Raw genomic sequence first — 21,990 nt, forward strand, 5'->3', positions numbered from 1 at the left:
TGCATATGCATTTAGGATGGAAGACAAGGTTAATGATTTTTTTTTTCTATCTTATATCAGTCAATAGAGGAACATCAGCTTATTAATTTAGCTTTGTATTCAACTCAGCGGAAGGATTTTTAACAAATAGCAATCTGATCCTAAGAATTTCTGACAATCAGATATTCAAAAGTGGCCCTGCATCATTGGTTCTTTCCCATTTATCTAGTGCTCTTAAAACTGATCTAATCTAAGGACCAAACAAAACTGCTCCAGCTTATGTAAAAAAATGCTAGCAAGATCAGGGCCATCCAATGGGAAGGCGCTCTGTTAAATGGGGGCTGTTGCTAAGAAGGCCTATCCCCTGGGCCACACCTGTGCAAAGAGGAGGACTTGCAACAAGCTCTCATTTCATGGCTAGAACAGGAGAGCAGCTTCAAATCTGGCAAAGTATCACTTGATACATTGTGGAGCTCCCCGAAAAGCCCTTTCAAAAGTAATCGCCAGCACTATTGCCCTTACTTAAAAAAAGAAAAAGGGCAAACTCTGAGCATGTATAATTGTGCATTTCAAACTCAGTAGAATCGTAGCACCATCTTTACTCCAGAAATACTGTGAAACAGAGTTTATTTCAGATGCTGTGGTGAGAATCACAATTACTTGACAATAATGGAAAAGGGTAATGTATATTTTAATTAAAAAATAAAATGAGCAAGTATAGCCATTGCTTTCCTCCTTAGTATAAAATACTTGAAATATAGCAGTGAGCAGCATCAAGGGAAGCAGTAGTCTTTTAGTAATAGTGCTTTTATTTGCTATAGAAGAGCTATTTTTCCCCCCAACAATCCTGTGTTTTTTTGTTGGTCTTGCAGCATCTACTGTTCTGTGGTGGATCATTTGGGACTCCCATATGCTTTGGAGACTTGGAATTTATCCCCAAGATCCAACCAGGAATGGCCCACTGGATGGCCAACCAAGATTGCAAAGCACTTGGAATTCTTTAAGCATTAAGATTTAATCAAATAAACCTTCACATCACACCTAAAGCTCTTTCCTATAGGTTGATGCTTTAACGATATGTTTGTATTTGTTACTACTGTTTTTGCTATTCTCTTTCAATAATAAAAGCTCGCCATTACATATTGGATTAGGAAACAGATTATTCCCATGGTTTTATAACATGGAAAAATAGCTTTTGCAGCAGACAATAAATTAAACCTGTTAACGTATCTGCCTACCTTTCATATGTTGGATCTAAAATTAAATGTATATATGTTTGCGTGGGAGATGTTGCTAATGGTTTATCTGTATTTTATGGAGGTCAATAGAGTCAATTAGTTTATTAATTTGTGATGTTGCTACTCTGTATGTATTCAGTTCAGCCAAAGATTATTTCAAACTGTTCCTAAAACTTCCAGTAACCTCAGCTGAATAGTCATTTGGGCCAGAGCAATAATGGACCTTCACAACCCATAGAATGATAGTTCCAGGGCTGAGGGAATCTTGAACAAGATAGCCCCTCTTCCTACCCAACCCCCTCCTTCTCAATCATTTTTCTGCCAAATCCCACAGTTCAAATTGAGCAATTATGGGGGAAGGGGATTTTAAAAGAAGAAATGGAAAAGGTTTCCTTCCCATTTCCACCCTGAGACCTTAGAAATAGCTCCCCTCCCCAATCCATTCTACTGTTTCCTGTGAGATCACTATCCTTTGAGAAAGCCATTGGCTGGTGGGAGAGCAAGCTGAGCAAAGCAACCCTCGGAATTTTACTTATACCTGCTCTACAGAGTGAAAGTCATACCATGTACTGATCGCACTTCTTCCTTCTCTCACTGCTTGCTTGCTCATTCAGTTTGGGAGAGGGTAAAGGTGCAGGTAAGAACAGTAAAGAAAAGGAATTGTGGGACCACAAGTTCCTCTAAGTCTGAAATGGTGCAATCTACTAGACTTAAATCCGTGAGAGTACAGATGCTCAGGAAAATATTAATTTTACTAGCTACCATCATTCTTAGCTCCAAACGTCATTGCAAATTGCATGCATTTACATTTTGGGAAGATGGGTCCATCCATGAAGTGTATTTTTGGAAACATGCACACAAAAACGTATTGTTATAGTATCAAAGTACATAAAGTGGAGAATATTGAGGAAAATTGTGTATAACAATAATTGTGGATTTTCCATTGGTCTTTTTCAAAATATCACAGAAAAATGGAGTAGAACTAAACTAATCTGTCCATTCATAACCAACTTGTCTTTCTTTTAAATGATCCAAGGGTGGAATTATATCATCTCCGCCTATTCCATAACATATTCACCTTCCTTCCTCTAGGTACTTCCTCAGGAACCTGGTTGTAAAGTATGAACTTGGTCAAGGTTTAACCTTCTGGGAAAAGTGATCCACTCTCCATTGCATTAAAATGTTCAGTATACATGGTTATAAATAACACACATTGTTTTAAGTTCTGCATTCTATCAGTTGGTCATCATTTTCCTGCTAGTCAGTTTGAATCCAATTGTCAGAATATTTGCCTAATATTTTTAATTTAATGTGCAAACTTTTCCTAGAGGAATGGTTTTGTTTTGGTTTTTTTTGTTTTTGTTTTTAAGTAATCCACTGGCATAATTCCTCCCATGATGCATGAATATTTTTAGGACTGGTGAATATTAGAGATTTTCCCTTCCATATAAAATATAATTGGTTAAAAAAAGGTTACATGTTGCACTGGAAGTAATATTAATATCTAGGGGTTTACCTATCAGACCTAGCCCAAGGAACTCCAAGAGACCATGCAAATTCAGTCCAGCTCTGTTTATTAGCTACAATCTCTAGCAAGAATCTTCCCAGAATAAAACCCCAGTTCCCAAAGTCCTCCAGCCACAACAGTGTGAATTCCTCAGGGAGGTGTCAGTCTCATCCTTTTGTTCCTCCCACGCGGTTCCAGTGAGCAAAGAAAATGCGTATCTCCCTGAGCTTGGCCTTCATAATTCCATTCCATCACAGTACCCTGCTATATGGATTCAACTTCCAAACTCTCTGAAGTGGAGATAGGGGTGGGGAAGCATGAACCAAACAAGAATAATGGTGTATTCTTCTACCCATATTCTACCACAAGTCCTCAAGTTTTATTTCAATACCCAAGCAGAATTGGGTTAGTACAATCCATTTTGGAGGTGCCTTGCCAAATGAGTTTGAGCCATATTTCATGTGGTGGTCCCTCTTTATGATGATCAATGAAGCTTCTTTCATTCCAGCCACATCATAAACTAATAACTGAAAGTAAACCACATACTCTCTGTAAAGAGTAAGGTAGATGACCTTGATGGACAAATGCAAGTTTGGGTGACCATTGGTGAAACATATTTTAAGTCCACAACAGAGAGATAATATTCAGAAGTACCTCAGTCACCTCCTTAATTCACTGAAGTATACGAAAGGGGAGGAGGTACAGCACAGTCACATTTGCAAGATTCTATTATTATAGCCAATCTCAGTAAAAGTAGTTTTAGCCTTCCTGTGGAATTGATTTCTTGTTCTGGTTTACCTAGCTGGATCTCATGATTGGAGTAACTGTCTTCAAATCCATAATTCAAAGGCATCTATCTTTTTCCTCTTACTCTTTCCCAATATCCAGTTTTTGCTGCTGTATATTACCACTGATTTCTTCTGATCTTTGTTGTCACAGAAATCCCTTTATCCTTCATGATCTCATCTAAGTTTAACATTGCCTTTCTCCATAGAATTAATCCCCTAATTAATTCTTTAGGACACTGTCCATCTCTATTCTTCAGCCTAAGAAAATAACTTGTTTGCTATCAAGAGTTTACTAAGCATTCTGGGTAACATTAGCTGCTTCTTGTTAATATTAACATTCATCCAGATTTTTCACTTTCCATTTTTATTTTATTTTCATAATGAGCTCTTATTTATTATGTTCAGCTAACAAAGTATCTATGCATCATCTACAATGTATCATCTATTAACTACAATTGTGTTTTGACCTCTAATTGTGATTGCAGCTCCATTTGTGCCTTTCTTAAAATATGTTTGCTGTATAAGTTAAACAGATACAATGGCAATATGCATCCTTATCTTACTCCCTTCTGTATTCTGAATTACTCTGTTCTTCCCAGTTTCCATTCTTAAAGTAGCTTGTCATTCATGGTAAAGTTTCCTCAGAAGAATAGTTAGTTGTTCTGACAAATCCACTAGGCTGAATGTATTTTACATCATGTTCTACATAGTCAAAGATCTTGCCCTGGACAGTAAAGCTCCTTACACTCTTTTGCTCTTTCCATTAACCATCTTATTTTAGATGGCTAAACCTGTGTCCACCTGCTTTTTCTGAAACCTGCTTGATTTGGTATTTGTCTTCTCTTCTGTGGCTGTATTCTTGTTCAGCCAAACTTTCTTTGCATGAAGAATTAGTGTAGTAATTTGCACATTTTCTTGAATCTCCTTCACTGTGAATAGATACACTGCTCTTTTCCTATCTTTAGTCCACATAGACTTGTTCCATGTTAATTTTTTTATAAGAACTTTATTAAATTTCAACAAAAGATAAAATATAAGGAAACAGAAAAAAAAGAAAAGAAAAAAGTTCAGAAAAAGAATGAAATTCAATGTGCAGAAAGTGCAGAAAGGAAGAAAAGAAAAAGAAAAAAAAGTAACTTCCACCTTTCTTTGATAGAGACACAAATATAGAATACATTCACCTTTTACTCTAAAATTGTTCCATATTAATTGACATAAAGTTGTTAGCACTTTATCTCTCTTTGGTAATTTTCCTGATTTCTCTTTTTTTAAAAAAACTGCATTCCTCTTTTCTTGTTATTTTCCTTTATTTGTTGATATTATTGATTGAGGTATCTGTTCTTGTCCTTGAAAACCAGTGTTAGTCATCATATGTCTTTCCTGTTGCCCAAGATTTTCATACACGCACACTGCCTTTCTTTGGTTATCATAGCTTGTTCTGAAATCCACTTCAATTTTTTTTCTTTGAAATTTTAGAAAAGAAATTCCACTTCAATTTTCTTTTCTTTTCAATGTCTCTTATCTCTTATGGTAACTCCTCAAGTTCTTTACCCATTAAGTTAAGTGCACGGGATGTGTTCCTTATATTGTTCATGTAATCTGACTATATGTTCTCCAGCTCAGTTTTACTGGCACCCCTACCCTCTTTAATTTTCTAAATTTAACTTGTATATTTGACATCAATATTTCATGGTCTGTTCCACAATCTGTACCTGAAACTATCACTGCTGGTTGGATTTACTTTTTACACTTTCTGTTTCCTGCATTTCTATTTCCTATTATGTAGTCCATGTGATTCTGGTTTTCTATCCAGTGATATCTAAATGTAGAGTTAGCATTTCTGTCACTTGAAGCAGATGTTGGCAATGAACAAAGAATTGTCTTCACAAAACGCTTATTGGCTTCTGTCCTGGATTATTGCATTTATTGAATCCAAATATTCCTGTAATTCTAGGCTCCTCCATTTCTCCACTTTTTCCTATTCCAATTACCATAACTAATGCTATATTGTTTTTTGATGTTGCATTTATCACTTCTTGCAATTTGTTACAAAATTTCTCAGTATCTTCCTCACTGCATCTATAGTAGCTCCATATACTTCAATAATAGATACTCACTGAATATCCACTGATTCTAATACATACGGAGTTATTATCTTTCTTAATTCAAATGCATATTTCCTGGAACATCTTTTTGCTAAATAGCTGCACATCTCTCCTCTTTTGATACTGACACCATCAAACTAATTTGTGACTTAGATTTGGTCATATCATCAGCTCCAGATCTCCTTGTGAAAATTCTGTGCTCTTCCCAGAAACTAGAGGAGTGCTTTCCATACTGGGAATTTTGTCATCTGGCACCCAAGCTCCTCTGTATGTTTCAGTCATATCCATACAGTTTCTGTATCAACTAATATAGAAGTTGATTGCTACTGCCTTTTTCCAGGTTGAAGTTTCTTCTGCTATGTGGTTTGACTTTCCTTGTACTTACAAAGCCTTATCTATTTCATGTTGTACATTATCCTTAGCTTCACACCATTCCTCTTGACCTTACTGGAAAGGAAAGGGTGACCTTGCCAATAGCTCCCATCAGTGTCTTGGTATCATTGAAACTATTAAGCCTTCCCATGACATCAAAGTGGACACACACACACACACACACAAGGATACCAATGCTATACTAAAATAGTATTATATCCCCATTCAAGTTCAGCAGAAATAAAGAAAACATCATGCCCTGTTTTGCAGTTTCTTATGCCAGAATGAAAAAATGTCAAGACTTGCCCTCTTACAAATCAAACTGTGGCAGAATGGCTCTTTAGTTGTTCAAATCCTTTGAAAAATGAGAGATACAGAGCAGTTTAGATTACCAGTGTCTACGCATAAATAGTGCAAAAATGTCAGCCTCAATGGCAAAGTTCAAGATAAAACAGTGTCTGCTAATTTAATCATTTACCATGAAAATACCAGTTATCTTAATCTTACATGAAGTCCTTAAGAGTAATGCACATAGTTTTGTGTAATTGAATCATGGCTCTGAAGAAAGAAAGGAAACATGAAATGCTTGCTTCTTAGCATTTCTTAGCAGCCACTGCAAAAACTTTTAATGTTCTCCTTTCAGGATTATATAAACCATTTTATTTTAAGTATGTGAATGCATCTGACAAGTTTGAACTTATAAAATGATGGAGAGAAAGGTGAGAATTATTTCCCACCCTTCTCTTGGGCTATTACCTTGTTGAGAATGTTTGGGGATTTGGGAACAAAATTTGGGGGCAGGGCAGCAGCTGCAAAACAAGCTGAACATTTTGTCCATGTGATTCATTTTTCTTTAGATGCCTGATAAACTACTGCACTAGCAACCTTGAGAAAGCTCGGATGTCTTCATTTTCCATCAGAGCAAGAACTGCATAGCACTGAGATCAAAGCATCTGTGGTTTTGTGTCCAGCCAGTTAGAATCCATGAACAGCTGGGATGAACAGAGCCAAGATGGAGAAACAGGAGGCAGCCAAAGTCCAACCCTGAAGCTCTCTTTCTGAATGAAGGAGAATGAGACCAGGATAGAGGAACCCCACCACAGCAAGAAAAACTAAACAGATTGACTCTCAGTGACTCATTTAGCTTCAGGATTGGACAGATCTCTCCCCTGCTGGCAATTTGGCGAAGCATCAGTGGACCAGATACCAAGATGAATAGCTTAAAATAATTAAGGGGAGGGAAGAGGATTGAATCTACAAAACTGCTAGCCATCCAATTCTCTTCCACGGAATGAAAGACTCTAAGCAAATTACATTTAGGTTATTAAATATTAAGTCACTGGATTTACCTCCATTTGGCCCAAAGCAGGAAACTGGAAAATATTCAACATCGGTATTATTGTGTTGATGGGCTGTTTATCACTGAGTGACTGACTGAATTTTGGCAGGTTGGTGGGATCTTTGACACATGAGTGGAAAAGAGGCATTTGAAATCTCCCTTTCAAAAAAAAAAGAGAGAGTAATTAATTCAGCAAACATTTTTGGCATGAATATGGATGTGTATCAACCAAAAATTGCTTGCAGCCAAGAAGGTTTTTGCTCAGCGAGTGGGACTTTTAACCTTGTATTGACATTTGGGTTCCTGCTTTGCTTCCACTGAAGAAAGTAGAAATGTTGATACACTTTCCAGGAGAAACAGGATCTGATCCCGGAAGCAAAATAGACAGTACTTTGTATTTAAAACGTGAAACCAGAAGCAACAGGCTCATTTAGTATCAGTAAAGGTCAGTTAAAATTATAGAGACATCCTTTGGAGCAAATCCTCTGTCTTGTATTTGCATATTTATGAACTAGAGATTATGACAGCCCATTCCATTTATTAGAGCAGTGATGCTATAGTTAATAGTCTGTCAGCATTTCCATTATAAACTCCCTTTTTCAGGGTTTTAATATCCCAGCCGCTTGAAATCACGTCAAGCAAGCAAGACACTTTTGTCGAACCAGGTGCAATTTTTTTTTCTGTTTGTTTTTCTTTAATTTAAAGACAAAATAGATTAAAGGAGTTTGGTCCTTTCTGACTCAGAAGATAAAGTACGTAGCGCTAAGCAAGGACTCTTGCACTTTTCTGCTTTCTCCTTGCTTGGGGTACCTGTACAAAAACAGTGACCCTCTTTAAAATATTTTCCTCAAAATGCTTTCCTCCAGATAATAACTCCAGGTCATGCTGGCTAGGAAATTCTAATATGCAAAGGGCATCAGGTTAGGAAGGACAATCTACAGCTACCGTCCTTACCACACAAACTTTGGTAGTTCCATTTAAAAAACAAAAGAAAATGACGTTCCATCCATCTACGTTGTTTGGATCCTGTAGGATGAATTTCCTGTAGCTTAAAACACAGATCAGTTCAACTGGAATATTTATTTCAAAGCCACTGATTTGCGTTAGACTAATAGTGCAAGCCTATAGGTTTAATAAAGTTTACTGGCAGGTGAGTAGAAGCAGGTCTGCAGCCTAAATCAATATAAACCAGCTACTTTTCCTGGCTTAACTTGCTCAGGGAATCAAATTTTCAGAGCAAACAGTCCTGTTTTCTGAAAAGAACCAGTGGATACCAACCTCATCCCACTGATGTCAAGGTGGAAGCTTTAACTTCATTCAGTGGATAAGGACTCTCTATCCACAGACAGAAGGACAAAAGCTGTTCTCTCTTGTTCCGGAGTACAGCACATGGAATAATGGATTTTGTTTACAGGAAGACAAATACTGATAAAATATTAAGTGGAAAAAAATCTTCCTAACAGTAAAAACAAATTACCCAGAGAGGTGATGGGCTCCTCTTCACTGAACACATTCAAATGGAGGCCCAATAGCCATTTGAACCCCAAAACTTAACATAAGCTATAAGAGTTGCCTACGTTGAATCAATGTATATATATATAGGCTAGCATTTTGTCTCCAGCACTGGCCAACTAGGTGCAGCCAGGAAGCTCCCAAGCACAGTAAGATGGAGGTGGTTTTATCCTTTATTGCTCATCTTATCACATAAAATTGTTGAACCTAATGATAGTAAAAGTATTTGTTAGCCTGCCTATTTCAGATGGAGTAATCAAATCATAAACTCAAGGATTATTTTGACTAAGTTTACCTTTTCTTTTTAAAAGAAGGGCCAACTTTAGCTTGGTAATTATAAGGGACTCAACTTAGCAACTCTGCCATGTGGACACAGTCTTATGAATACAGGCTCATAATGAAATGTATTCGTATACACGACCTTTGATTTAATCTTATGAATTACTCCCATTCCATTGCTTTGTTTTTTGTCTCTCAAAGGAACACTTCAAGAGGCTTATGTTTATATATTCAGTTAGGCAGAATTCTTATTCGACAGCCTCTACAAATGCACATTTTTAAAAAGTAATAACAGATTGGTTCGGCGAGTTAGTACTTTTATGTCTATTGCAGACTTTGGCAACTAAAAATCATAGGATAGGCACCTCCATATCTTTTCACAAAAGATGGGAAATGTAGGGTATTTTCATACAACATGACTTTTCCACCCAAATTGCATGCCTTAAAGTACAGTTCTCTTTCCCTATATTCATTCCACAATATTTTTCCTAGGCCTGCAGAATTGGAGACATAAGTCTGGTTATGCCATTTAGTGGCACTGCAGTAGAAATGCCACTAAATGGCATAACCAGACTTATGTACAGTTTCATTTTCAAACTTTTGTACCAGACTTTTGGACAGATTTTCAATTGGATGATTGGAAGCCAGAATCTGCAAATCACATATTTTGATTGAATTTGCAATGTATGCAGGTATTAAGTTTTCTTTCTAGTTCAGTTTCAATAATGTACAGTGACCGAGTGAGCTTTATAGACATAAAACCAGAAGGAAGATCATGCCAGCAATCTATTTAAATATATGGAGAGTATGCAATAATGTTTTATTAAAATATATTAAACCTGAAGGCGAACTTGGCACCAGTATTTGCTACATACTTGATTTGCCGTACTTTTTTTTTTTTTTTGCAACCAGGTGGAGGAGGGTAGGAGCATGCCAGAGAAAAAGTTAATGTGTTCTTGAAAACTAATTATTATATAATTAGTTACAATAGGATATGTGCAATTGAGTAGTAATATTCTGGGTGTGTCAGGCGGTTATTGTCACTGCCAACACTCATTTGGAGAGGAATTAAGCTTACACAGGGAGTTACACCCTGAGCAATTGTTGGGATAATCATATACAGTTTAAATGCTAATTACTTTAATAAATATTTCTCTTTGTCCATATTGTAAATGCAACCTTCTCATCAAAATACGCTGGAGTAAGTTAGTATACACAGAATGATCACTTAATCATCTCCCATATTAAGAGGACATATACTTATAGTTTCACAGTTTAAACCATATCCAGCTCTACAAACAAGGTAAAATTCTGGTCACAACTTCATTGCTTAATTTCCAGGACCTCGGCACAAGTAGAGAGCTTTCTCCTTTTCCTCTCCCATTCACATAATGCATATATGTATATCTCAATTCTCCCTTTCCTCCCCCCCCCTTCCCCTCCTACCCCCAGTCATTAAAATAGTCCTATTGGGATATAATTCCAGGTCAGTAGGTTGGAATTGGTTGGGTCATGATTAGGTCTGAAAGGAAACACTAACTTGTGAAACAAGAGCAGCTTGATGAAACAAAGAAGAAAGATGATATTACTTGAAGCTGCTATTGATTACAAAGTCCTCTAAGAACTAGACCTCACTACAGTATAAGGAAATGTTCTTATCTGACAAGAAAATTTGGAGATGAGGGAAAAGAGGAAACCAATTTCCCTTTCAGACATACCTGAATTCAGGAGACTCACATCTTAGGTCCCACCTAGAAGCTAGAAGCCCACCAAGAAATATTAAAGACTTAAACATGCTTAGATAAAAAGATGCAGTCATCTATGTTTTCCTTGTACATATTGTAACAAAAGTGCTGAACTAGTTGGACTAATACAAATCCATCTATGACTGATGTATCTCATCTTAATCTAACAATATGCATATTTTGTGATGTGAGTTCTTGTAGAAAAGCAAGAAATAACTGGAATAATTACACTACTATCATCAACAATAACAACTTACTGCCATAGCAAAAACATTGAGTAAAGTCTTTGGCAATGAACCATATGATTCCTGGACAGGGAAGGACTAGATTGATTTTTGCTTTAATATTAGAATTCATGTATGTATGTATGTGTGTATGTGTATGTATGCATATATATATAATATATATTGTGACCAAGGTTCAAAGGTGTGTTTAACTGATTGTCTTTTCCTTTGCAGCATTAATGCAAACTGAGTTGACTCTGAAGTGAGGGATGGGTTTGTCTTTGTGTGGCAAATATGGCATGGCAAGCTAATAAAGATGATGATTTAAAAAAAAACCCCAAGCAGTGTGTTTCTCAAGATTGCTCAAAGCCTTCATAAGATAAATGGAGATCACAGGTGAAGAATTAAGACTACAGATTAATTCAAGAATCACCACCACCCTCAAAAAAGCTGTGATTGAATGTAAATCCTGTAGAGAAAGTTTCTCCAACGTTCGAAGCTGATTCAAGTGTCTTCAGGGGTGGGTTTACAGTACAGTGGTACCTCTAGTTACGAACGCCCCTACTTACGAATTTTTCGAGATACGACCAGCTCCGGCCCCAAAAATTTACCTCAACTTGCGAACTCGCCTTGACTTATGAACCGGATCCGCAGCCATTTTCTGCCTGTTCCACGTGGTCCGTGGCCATTTTTCCGCCCGTGCCACATGGTCCGCAGCCATTTTCTGCCCGTGCCACGTCGTCCGCGGCCATTTTTCCGCCCGTGCCACATGGTCTGCGGCCATTTTCCGCCCGTTCCACGTGGTCCGCGGCCGTTTTTCCTCCCGCGTGTTCCGCGGCCGTTTTTCCACCCATGACGCGTGGTCCACGGACGCCAGAACGGATTAACGGTAATTACATTGAACCTTATGGGAAAATTTGCCTCATGTTGCGACCAATTCGAGTTGCAACCAGAGTCATGGAACGGATTAAATTCGTAACTTGAGGTTCCACTGTATACCCTTCAATAGCATTCAGAGAACCAATTTACTGTTTGTTTTTTCACTATGAGTACCAAAACCAGAACATACTCTACAAACACTTCCATACAGCTGGGAAAATGCCATGTGCCTTACTTTGATACCTGTTTTACTAATTTTGAGTCAGAGGATCTGAAAAATCAGAAGGCACATATTCTTCTAAAAACATAACCCTTTGTACCATCTCAGATATGAAAAGGATGTGTCTTTGGTGGCAGCAGCAGTTACCAAACTGTTCTGTGCTTCGTGTCCTTTCTCTTTCTCATTTGAATAGGCTTATTTCCATCTGAAAAATGATTAGAATTGGCATTCACATTTAGTTGAATAAATCTTACCTGGACTATGTGTGCAGCACCTGAGGTGGAAGAAAGACAAAAGAAATGTTTAGAAAATCAGTCGTATTGTATACGTACAGTTTGAAAGAGAGTTGTGGGGTGGGGGAAAGCAGCTTTCCTGTGAGAAGGTTAGGAAGGTATGTGCTTGTGAAAATAAAGAAAATATTTTAAAGTATGGTAAAACCTCAGAAGAGAGTTCAAATAATATAACTACCTCAATAAAGGCAGGGTTATCCTAGTCTATGAAGACTTGTTACAAGTGAAGTGTACTTTCTCTGTCTGAATGCTGAAGTAGAATCACCTCTCAGCAATCATCCAGTTCTATATTTTACAATGTTGTAGCTTGTAAATAAATTTCTCTTTTATGTTTTATTAAACAAAAGAATGAAATTTGATTTGACTCCAACCCCACATCACCCAAACCACATTTGTACAACAGGTGAATGGGAACAATCATATAACTTCCCTTTCACAAAGTGTTTTAAGTAGAAGGAATAAATAGAAAAAAAACAAATGCGATATGTGAAATACTCCATTCTAAGGAATTCTGAAGTGTTCCATTTTTATCTCCTGATCACATCAAAACAAGCCCAAACCACTTCTAGAAGAATACAAACTACATCTGGAAAAGTTAGATCTGGAAAATGGATGGATTTCTACAGACTCACCAATCATATTACTGTGGAAAACCCAGCATTTGCTCTTGCTATTATTTTAAATATTAAGTTGTGTTAATTCTATGTGAAAGCAATACTGAAGTTTATAAATATTTGGCATGTAAGGTGATTCAGGGTATGTTTTTTGTATTTTAATCACCGATATTTTTTTGCATGAGATTTGCAAGGAACACTTTGTCCCTGTGGAGCATGGACATTCCATTGGAATTCCCAGGGGAAATAAAAATAATACTTCTGGACTATGTAAGGATAGCCATTTGTCAATAATATTCCCCAAGGACCAGATTTGGCAGCCACAGAGGTGTTCTGTGCCACGAGAGCAACTGAAAACAACTAAAGTAAAGTTTTAAAACAGTTAAAATAACAGCATTAAAAGTTAATATTTAATACAGATTGTTAATAGCTTTTAAACAAAGGGCATGAATAGAGAATGAATGGAGGTCAGAGGAGAACATATCAGCTATAGGCAGACAGATGGTTCTCATACTAGAAGGTCTTTACTTAGCTAAGATTAGGCATAAACATACCCAAATCTCTTCTTGCAAAAGATAATAATCATATTTTTTTAAAAAAAATAAATGAGTTTTAACCCATTCTGCTTCAGAGTGTAGGTCTGTAGGTTAACAAGACAGCATGATTTTTCTTCAAGGTTAAGACAAGATAATGAAGCACATTACAAGATGGTAAACTTCTGAATTTCTTCAGTTACTGATTTTTGTAAACCCTATTAAAGCTGTAATGTTTGGGTCCCTTTGTTTATCAAAATATGAATTGGTCCATTCTGCCCACCACCACCACCCATTTCTTTTTTTTTTTATTGAACACTTTAAACAAAATATATAAACAAGTGCAAGAAAAAAGCATAGATACAAATGAATAAACTAGGGATTTAAACATGTCAAAGAGGTTATAGCTTTCTAATAGTTGTAAATAATTAAGTACATTGTATATATTATATCACCTTAAAAGACTAAGAATCACTATTACATTTGAACTAAAATGAATATCAAGAATCATAATTAATACAATATAAAGTAGCATAGCATATAAAACCATGTTATAAGTTCAATCTACATTACTAAGAATCTATTTTGATTTAAGTATATCATGAAATTGAAATATAAATTTTATGCATAGATAAATCCAAATTAAGGGAATGGTACTAATCCATGTATTTGATTATAGTCTAAGGATGGTTTCCAGTTTGAAATCTGTGTCCAATTTACTTTTAAAATATGAATTTATTCTGAACATTGAAGTATAATCTCAGAACTTTGTTAGCCATTCTTCCATTGAAGGGATCAGTGACCTTTCCAGTAAGAAGCATATGGTATCCTTGCAGCAGTTATCATGCATAAGGCTAATTCAATATACTTTGAAAGGATATATGGCTTCATTAATAAGAATATTGTAGGTTGAAGTGAGAATTCAACTTTAAAGATTTGTTTCATTCTAATATGAATGATTTTCCAACACTGTTGAGCTTTACAGCATTGCCACCAAATATGAAACAATGATCCAATCTGCTGATTACATTTCCAGCAATTTTTAAAAATGAATTGTTCATTTTATCAATCAAAATTGGAGAAATATACCAACAATAAAATATTTTATTCCAATTTTCTCTGAGTATAATATTGGTAGTGAATTTAATATTCTTCTGTTGAAATTCCCATTGTTGTATCTTTATTATTATATTCAGATTTTGCATCCATTTAATCATACTACCTTCGACCTATTCAAGTTGTGACCAAACAAGTGTTCTGAGTTATGTGTTATAAGATTTTCAAATACAGTTAAGTTGCTCAGTATTCCCCCTTCTCTCTGCAGTTCTTTTAATATTATGCTATTCAGTATTTTAAGCCACTGAAACCAATCAAGTAAACTGGATAATTGTGAGGTAAGAGTTTCAAAATATTTTATCTTCTTTATATTAATAATTAGGTCTTGAAATCTGAAGAAATTATTAACTCTCTGCTCAACAAATTTCTCAGCACCTTCCTCTTCATAAAATAATAAGTTAATAACAATACAAAAGATAAGAGGTCTGGACTGATTCTCTTTTGGTATTTATCCCAGGCATTACTTATTATTACATTATACATATGCATATATATTTAAAAAGGAAGATTAAAAACAATACAAACTAAGAAAAAGAAAACAAGAAAGAAATCGAAGAGAAAACTAAAAGTGCAAGAAAGGGGAAAAAAGTAATAGAAAAATTGAAAAGAAAGAAAAAAGATACAAAGAAGTAGCTTCCAATCTTCTTTCCAGCAGTTATAAGTACAATTATAAATTTACCTCTTACTCTACGGTTACAACATACAGTCGTATGAAAAAGCAAGTACACCCTCTTTGAGTTCTATGGTTTTACATATCAGGACATAATAAAAATCATCTGGTCCTTAGCAGTTCTCAAAAGTAGGTAAATACAACCTCAGATGAACAACAACACATTTCATATTACACCATGTCATCATTTATTTTACAAAAAGAAAGCCAAAATGGAGAAGGCATGTGTGAAAAACTAAGAACACCCTTACAGCTTCCATAAGTATGAAGAGGCTAAGTAGCAGCCAGGTACTGCTAATCAAATGCCCTTGATCAATTGATCATCAGCAAGTGTGACTACCTCTATAAAAGCTGAAGTTTTAGGAATCTGCTGGTGTTGAGCACTGAGGTGTGTGTTAATACAATGCCAAAGAGTACAGACATCAGCAATTATCTTAGAGATGCAATTGTTGCTTCCCATCAATCTGGGAAGGGTTATAAGGCCATTTCCAAACAATTTAAAGTCCATCATTCTACAGTGGGGAAGATTATTCACAAGTGGAAAACATTCAAGACAGTTGCCAATCTTCCCAGGAGTGGACGTCCCAGCAAATTCACCCCAAGGTCAGACTGTGCAATGCTCAGAGAAATTGCAAGAAATCCAAGAGTTACATCTCAGACTCTACAGGCCTCAGCATGTGAAATTTTAAAGTTCACAACAGTACAATTAGAAAAATACTGAACAAGTATGGTTTGTTTGGAAGGGTTGCCAGGAGGAAGCTTCTTCTCTCTAAAAAGAGCATGGCAGCACAGCTTAGGTTTGCAAAGTTGCATCTGAACAAATCACAAGACTTCTGGAACACTGTCCTTTGGACAGACGAGGCCAAAGTGGAGATGTTTGCCCATAATGCCACAGTGCCAACCAAACACAGCATATCAGCACAAACATATCATACCAACTGTCAAGCACAGTGGTGGAGGGGTGATGATTTGGACTTGTTTTGCAGCCACAGGACCTGGGCACCTTGCAGTCATTGAGTCGACCATGAACTCCTCCGTATACCAAAGTATTCTAGAGTCAAATGTGAGGCCATCTGTCTGACAGCTAAAGCTTGGCTGACATTGGGTCATGCAACAGGACAATGATCCCAAGCACACCAACAAATCTACAACAGAATGGCTGAAAAAGAAAAGAATCAAGGTATTGCAATGGCCCAGTCAAAGTCCAGACCTCAACCTGATTGAAATGCTGTGGCAGGACCTCAAGAGAGCTGTGCGTAAACAAATGCCCGCAAACCTCAATGAACTGAAGCAATGTTGTAAAGAAAAGTGGGCCAGAATTCCTCCACATGTGAGAGACTGATAAAGTCATACAGAAAATGATTACTTCAAGTTATTGCTGCTAAAGGTGGTTCTACAAGCTATTGAATCATAAGGTGTAGTTAGTTTTTCACACATGGCTTCTCCATTTTGGCTTTCTTTTTGTAAAATAAATGATGACATGGTATAATATGTCATGTGTTGTTGTTCATCTGAGGTTGTATTTACCTACTTTTGAGAACTGCTAAGGACCAGATGATTTTTATTATGTCCTGATACGTAAAACCATAGAACTCAAAGAGGGTGTACTTCCTTTTTCACATAACTATAACTCTCTTCTTTCTGTAATCTATCCTGTCTAATCATCAAAACCATAAACCATAAGTTCATTTTTTTCTATTTTACACAAAAAGTCCATAAGTGGTTTCCAGTCAACAATAAACATAGGCATTGTCTTTTCTCTGACCAAAGAAGTCAATTTAGCCATCTCAGCAAGTTCCATTATCTTCACCAACCATTCCTCCATTTTGGGTAGTGCTGAATCTTTCTGCAGTCCCAGTCTAGTACAGTCTAACACAATGGGGCCCTGGAGGTCCTTTGTTATAGTAACTGGGTGTTATCTGTGATGGTGCTCACAGTTTTCTATCAATTTTTGGCAGCACCTGTCTTCAAAGCCGGTGGAAGCTTCATAGCACAGGGCTCAGCAGCCACAGCTTCTAGTTCCCTTGGCTGGATGTCACAGTCTTAACATAGTTATTTTGAAATAACATACAGTTCATATTTGTCATAGTGATATCCAGATATTTACCTTCTTCTCAATCTTAAAGCCCATTTTATTCATCAATTCTGTTTAACCTTCTATTTTCATATTTTTTGTTAACACCTTTGTCTTCTGTTTATTAATCCTGAAACCTGCTAATCCACCAAATTCTTTTAATTTGCCCATTAATGAGCAAATCTACCATGTTCTGGTTTTAGTTGGGGATTTATATACAAAACAACTCCATTTCTTTTTTCTTTTGTTCCTGCTGAAATAAATGTATGTCCTTTTTTCTAATATGTATCTCTTGTAGGCAAATTATAGCTTGTTTTATTTTTTTCAAATAATTAAATATTTTTTTATCTTTTGAGGAGCATTTGCTCCATTTATATTCCACATTAAGCAGTTGTAATCCACAATCAATTCAAAAATTTAGAAATAATTTTTCAGTATCATCCCTTTCAGTTTCCTGTTGCGCCTGTTGGAGTTTTTGTGTAGTATTCTCTGAAACCTCCATTTGAATCTCCTCCAATTCCTCTTTAAAAAAAATTTTAGAAATTCCCTTGCTTTCTGGACAGAATTCAATCAAAACCTCTGCTGTTTAAAAGTAAAAATCACACCTTCCAATTTGTCCCATTGAAATGGAATCTTTTTCTTTTTTTAATCTACCAGTCAAAAAAGAATACTCTTTTTTCTCACATAAACTTCTAATAGGAATTTCTTTAAGAACAATTATGTCTTTATTATCAATCTTCAGTCTTGTATTAAAATGCTGTTGCAAAACTTGATTCCGTTGTCTTCTTCCTGACAAAGTACACCAAAACATCCCTTGGAACATTTCTCATTCTTGCAAATCTTGCATTTATTCTATATATTTTATCAATTTCTGTCTCTGTATCCTCCTTATCACAATCCAAAAAATTTGCTAAAGCTTTAATAACCTTTTCTCTAATATCTTCATCAGAATCCTCTGGGATAGCTCTAAATCTCAAACAAAATTCCTTCTCTCTCAATTCTGACAGAGCCAGATTATCTAATTCTCCTTCCAACTCACTGTCTACAACTTCTGTTTTACTCTCCAAAATCTCCACTTTGTCATTAATTTGTCTTACATCTCCAAACACTTGCTTTACAGAGCTCTCCATCTTCTTAACTTCTTCTTTCATCTCCTCTTTCATCTTTACAAGTCTTTTATCCATTCTTTTTTCAAAAGTTGTCAATTTAGTATCAAGTGATTCAGCTGACTTACTGGCCAGTTGCTTAAACATTTTCTGAAGCAAATCTGGTGTAATTCCTCTGTCTGCAGGTTGCTCTAGTGATCCTCCCCTCCCCTCCCCTCCATTTTTGCCTCTTTTCTGGTGGTTGCCATTATGATATTATAATCTAAAAATGAAAGTGCCTCAAACAAGGGAAAGAGAAAAGGCAAACTTCTCACCTTTATTTTTCTATTTCACCTTTCTGTGCCCTTAATACTTTTGTCTCAAGTAGCACTCTGTAGTTACACTCAGCATCACAGTCAGCATCTCCACAGTTACAGTGAGCATCAGAGTCTGGCTCATATTATCTTTATCTTTTGTTTTGTAAAATCCATCAATTGTCTGCACTCTTTAATAGTAAACAAAAAACATTTTCATGAAGGTCCAGTTCATTTGTCTATTTTAGTTCCAATTCATTCAAAAGCACTTCAACAACAAAAAAAATCTTTCAAAATACAGTAACTATCCCCTTTATCTGTTTTAAAGTTTCTTACATCCACTTTTTGTTAAGGTTTTTTCCCCCTTTATAATCCAGAAAGAATGATGACTCACCAAGTGGAATTTTTATCCTGCCACTCAGAAAATCTCTCTTTAGCTGTAAATTAATTACAGCCAAAAGTGTTTAAGAAAGTAAGGCTCATGCAAACTTTGTGCCCATATAGGCTGCATTATGAATGTGAGCTTGATTGAAATCCCTCGACTCCCAGATGCTCAACTAATGAGTCGACTGCAAAAACCTCAATTCCTGCAGTCTACTCATGAGGAGCAGCTGTCTGGAGTACAAGTTGGCAATCTCACAATCTCTCCTTTTTCCAGAGAGACTGCACTGGCCAGAATTCACCGTCTGGTCGCCAATCTCCACCACAATGCTGTCCCCAGTCCTTCAGGGACATCTAATTTGCCCTGAATTGACACCAGAAGCTGTTCATCATTACATGATTTCTTATAAACAGTTTGCTTCTGTTTGTGTCAACCCAGAGATATTTATGCAAGCCATCTGGAAATCCTGCCCCTTCCATAGATGTAATCAAGCTATAAAGGCATACAACCTATTCTGAAATCCATGTTATACAGCTATCATGACAATACAATCTGAAGTGTAGAGCCACTAATCCACCGCACCCTTTTCAGTCTTCTTGAATCTTGAATTTCATCCTTGGTCTTTTATTAGTTCATTACTTGTTTGTGCCCATCATTTAATACCTTGTTATCAATATGTATTGGAATCACTTGAATAAGAAAATTAAACCTTGGTAAAATACTAATTTTAACTGCTGCAGTTCTACCTAGCCAAGAACTTTCCCCCCAATTTGGAGTTATCTGCTGTTGCCCTTTTCCAAGTTGGTAAGTTTTTAAATAGCTACTTAAATTAAATCCCTATTAATTTTTGTCATACAAATTCCTGGGTATTTAACCTTTTTTATAGTGATGTTGAATTCCAATTCTAAATATGGGTATTGCTTTTCTTTCCCTGTCAAATTCCATGTCAACAGTTTAGTTTTTCCTTTATTAATCCAATAACCTGATATAAGACCATGTTGCTGTATATATTCCATTAACAATACAAAGGAATCCTTCAGCTGGGTAATTGTAAGTACAACATCATCAGAGTATAATTTTAGTTTATGTTCTTGAGTTGCTAATTTAACTCCTGGAATCTTATTTTCCTGACATATTTTCATCGCTAATAGTTCTAATGCCAGTAAAAATAAAGAAGGGAAAAGAGGACAACCTTGTCTTGTCCTCTTCAATATAGTGCACTGTTGTGATAAAAGTCATTTACTATTATCTTGGTTTTTTGTTCTTTATAAGTGCCCTGTATCCAAGTTTTTTTAAAAAAATCCTTTTTGCTTTGCAAAAGCCAGTTAGTTTTAAAATACAGAATGAAAGATTCCAAATTCCTGGCTTCACAAATCACACTGAGCTATAAAGTGGTTTGCTTTTGGCTTAGCACAATGAAGGAACCAAGCCACCATTTATAAAGGATAGTATATACCTAGCATGACCCCAGCCAACACTATTTTAAAAAAATTAAATGATCCATGATCTAGCATGATCATGAATCCAGCTAGGGAGATGAACTTACGAACATATTTATTTTCTGCTTTAATTCCCTATCTTCTTTGTGCTAAGTTAGTCTTTTATCCTAGTTCCAAGCAAGAAATTAAAGGAGGCATCAACTTCTAAGGAATTCTAACTTCTAAGAAGGCATCACCTTTTTTATATTGGGAATGCTCCTATCAATTTCACCTTGGAAAAGAAGATCTTCTAGGTCAAGCAGCTTGGAAATTGTTCTGCCTGAAACCAAAAGTCTCTATCAGATTCTTCAAAGTCAAATGGGCAAGTCTGATGCATAGCCGTCTGGTGTGCATTAAGTGAAAGTCAAAACCTCACTAAGAAAGCAGGTGAAATCAGAAGCTGAAGAAATCAAATCTGGATCAAAGAGGTGAAAGGCCAGATAACAAGGAGAAGGGGAGCAATGTTGAACTGATGTTCAAGTGTAGCCAGAGGTGCAACCTGAAATTCTAAGAGCCAAGGAATTAAAATCAGACCATAAAAGCTGATTTACAGTGTGTTAATTTTAGCACATGCTGAATTGCAATGAAATGTTTTTATAGTCAGAATTTCTCCAGCCATCCCTCCATTCCATTATTTATGTTTCACTCTCAAACAGATGCAGTTTTCAGGAGACATCAGTCTTTAGCCTTGTGGACTTACTGTTGCTGTTCCTAATCCAGGTCAGATGCAGACAGCCTGGATTTATTTATTTATTTATTTATAAAACAAATTTATATGGCTGCCCAATGCACACATGGTGACTCCAGGTGGCTTACAGAAATCAGACCCCAAATATAAAACCCACCACACACACCCAACCACCTGGTGACAACAATACATTCAGACTAGCCATTGATGGGCTCCGTATCAACTGGGGATCCCCAGGCCCACTGGCAAAACCATGTCTTCAGGGCCTTTCAGAAGAGTATCAAAGTGGGGGCCAGTCTTATCTCCGGGGTATGATGTTCCATAGGGAGGGAGCCATCACAGAGAAGGCCCTTCTTCTCAATCCCATCAGATGAACCTCTGTAATCGGGGGAGACCCATAACATACCCTGCCTCCCCAATCTGGTGGGGCAGATAGATGGGAAAAGTTGGTCCTTCAAATAACCTGTAGAAGTTATATAGGACTTTAAAGGTGATAATCAGCACCTTGAATTGGACCTGGAAACAAATCAGCAACCAATGCAGCTCCTGCAAGAGAGGG

The 21,990-nt window shown here is 36.4% G+C and overlaps 1 protein-coding gene across 2 annotated transcripts in view; it reads left to right on the plus strand.

Annotated features, from left to right (window-relative positions):
- Nucleotides 1-21,990, plus strand: part of LOC148214158 (uncharacterized) — a 316,019-nt gene that overhangs the window by 261,012 nt on the left and 33,017 nt on the right. The window contains exon 5 of one of the 2 annotated variants that reach the window (XM_088153833.1): nucleotides 6,847-11,512. The exons of the other annotated variant lie outside the window; for it this stretch is intronic. Coding sequence (XP_088009959.1) covers nucleotides 6,847-6,925 — 79 coding nt within the window. The 3' untranslated portion in view covers nucleotides 6,926-11,512. Of the gene's footprint in view, nucleotides 1-6,846; nucleotides 11,513-21,990 lie in introns of those variants that run through there. 2 annotated transcript variants of the gene reach the window in all.

The sequence above is a fragment of the Python bivittatus genome, unplaced genomic scaffold (genome assembly GCF_059951505.1).
Source record: "Python bivittatus isolate LINGU-HERP-01145 unplaced genomic scaffold, Pbiv_v1 ctg000700_np1212, whole genome shotgun sequence".
In the NCBI taxonomy this organism is placed as follows: domain Eukaryota; kingdom Metazoa; phylum Chordata; class Lepidosauria; order Squamata; family Pythonidae; genus Python; species Python bivittatus.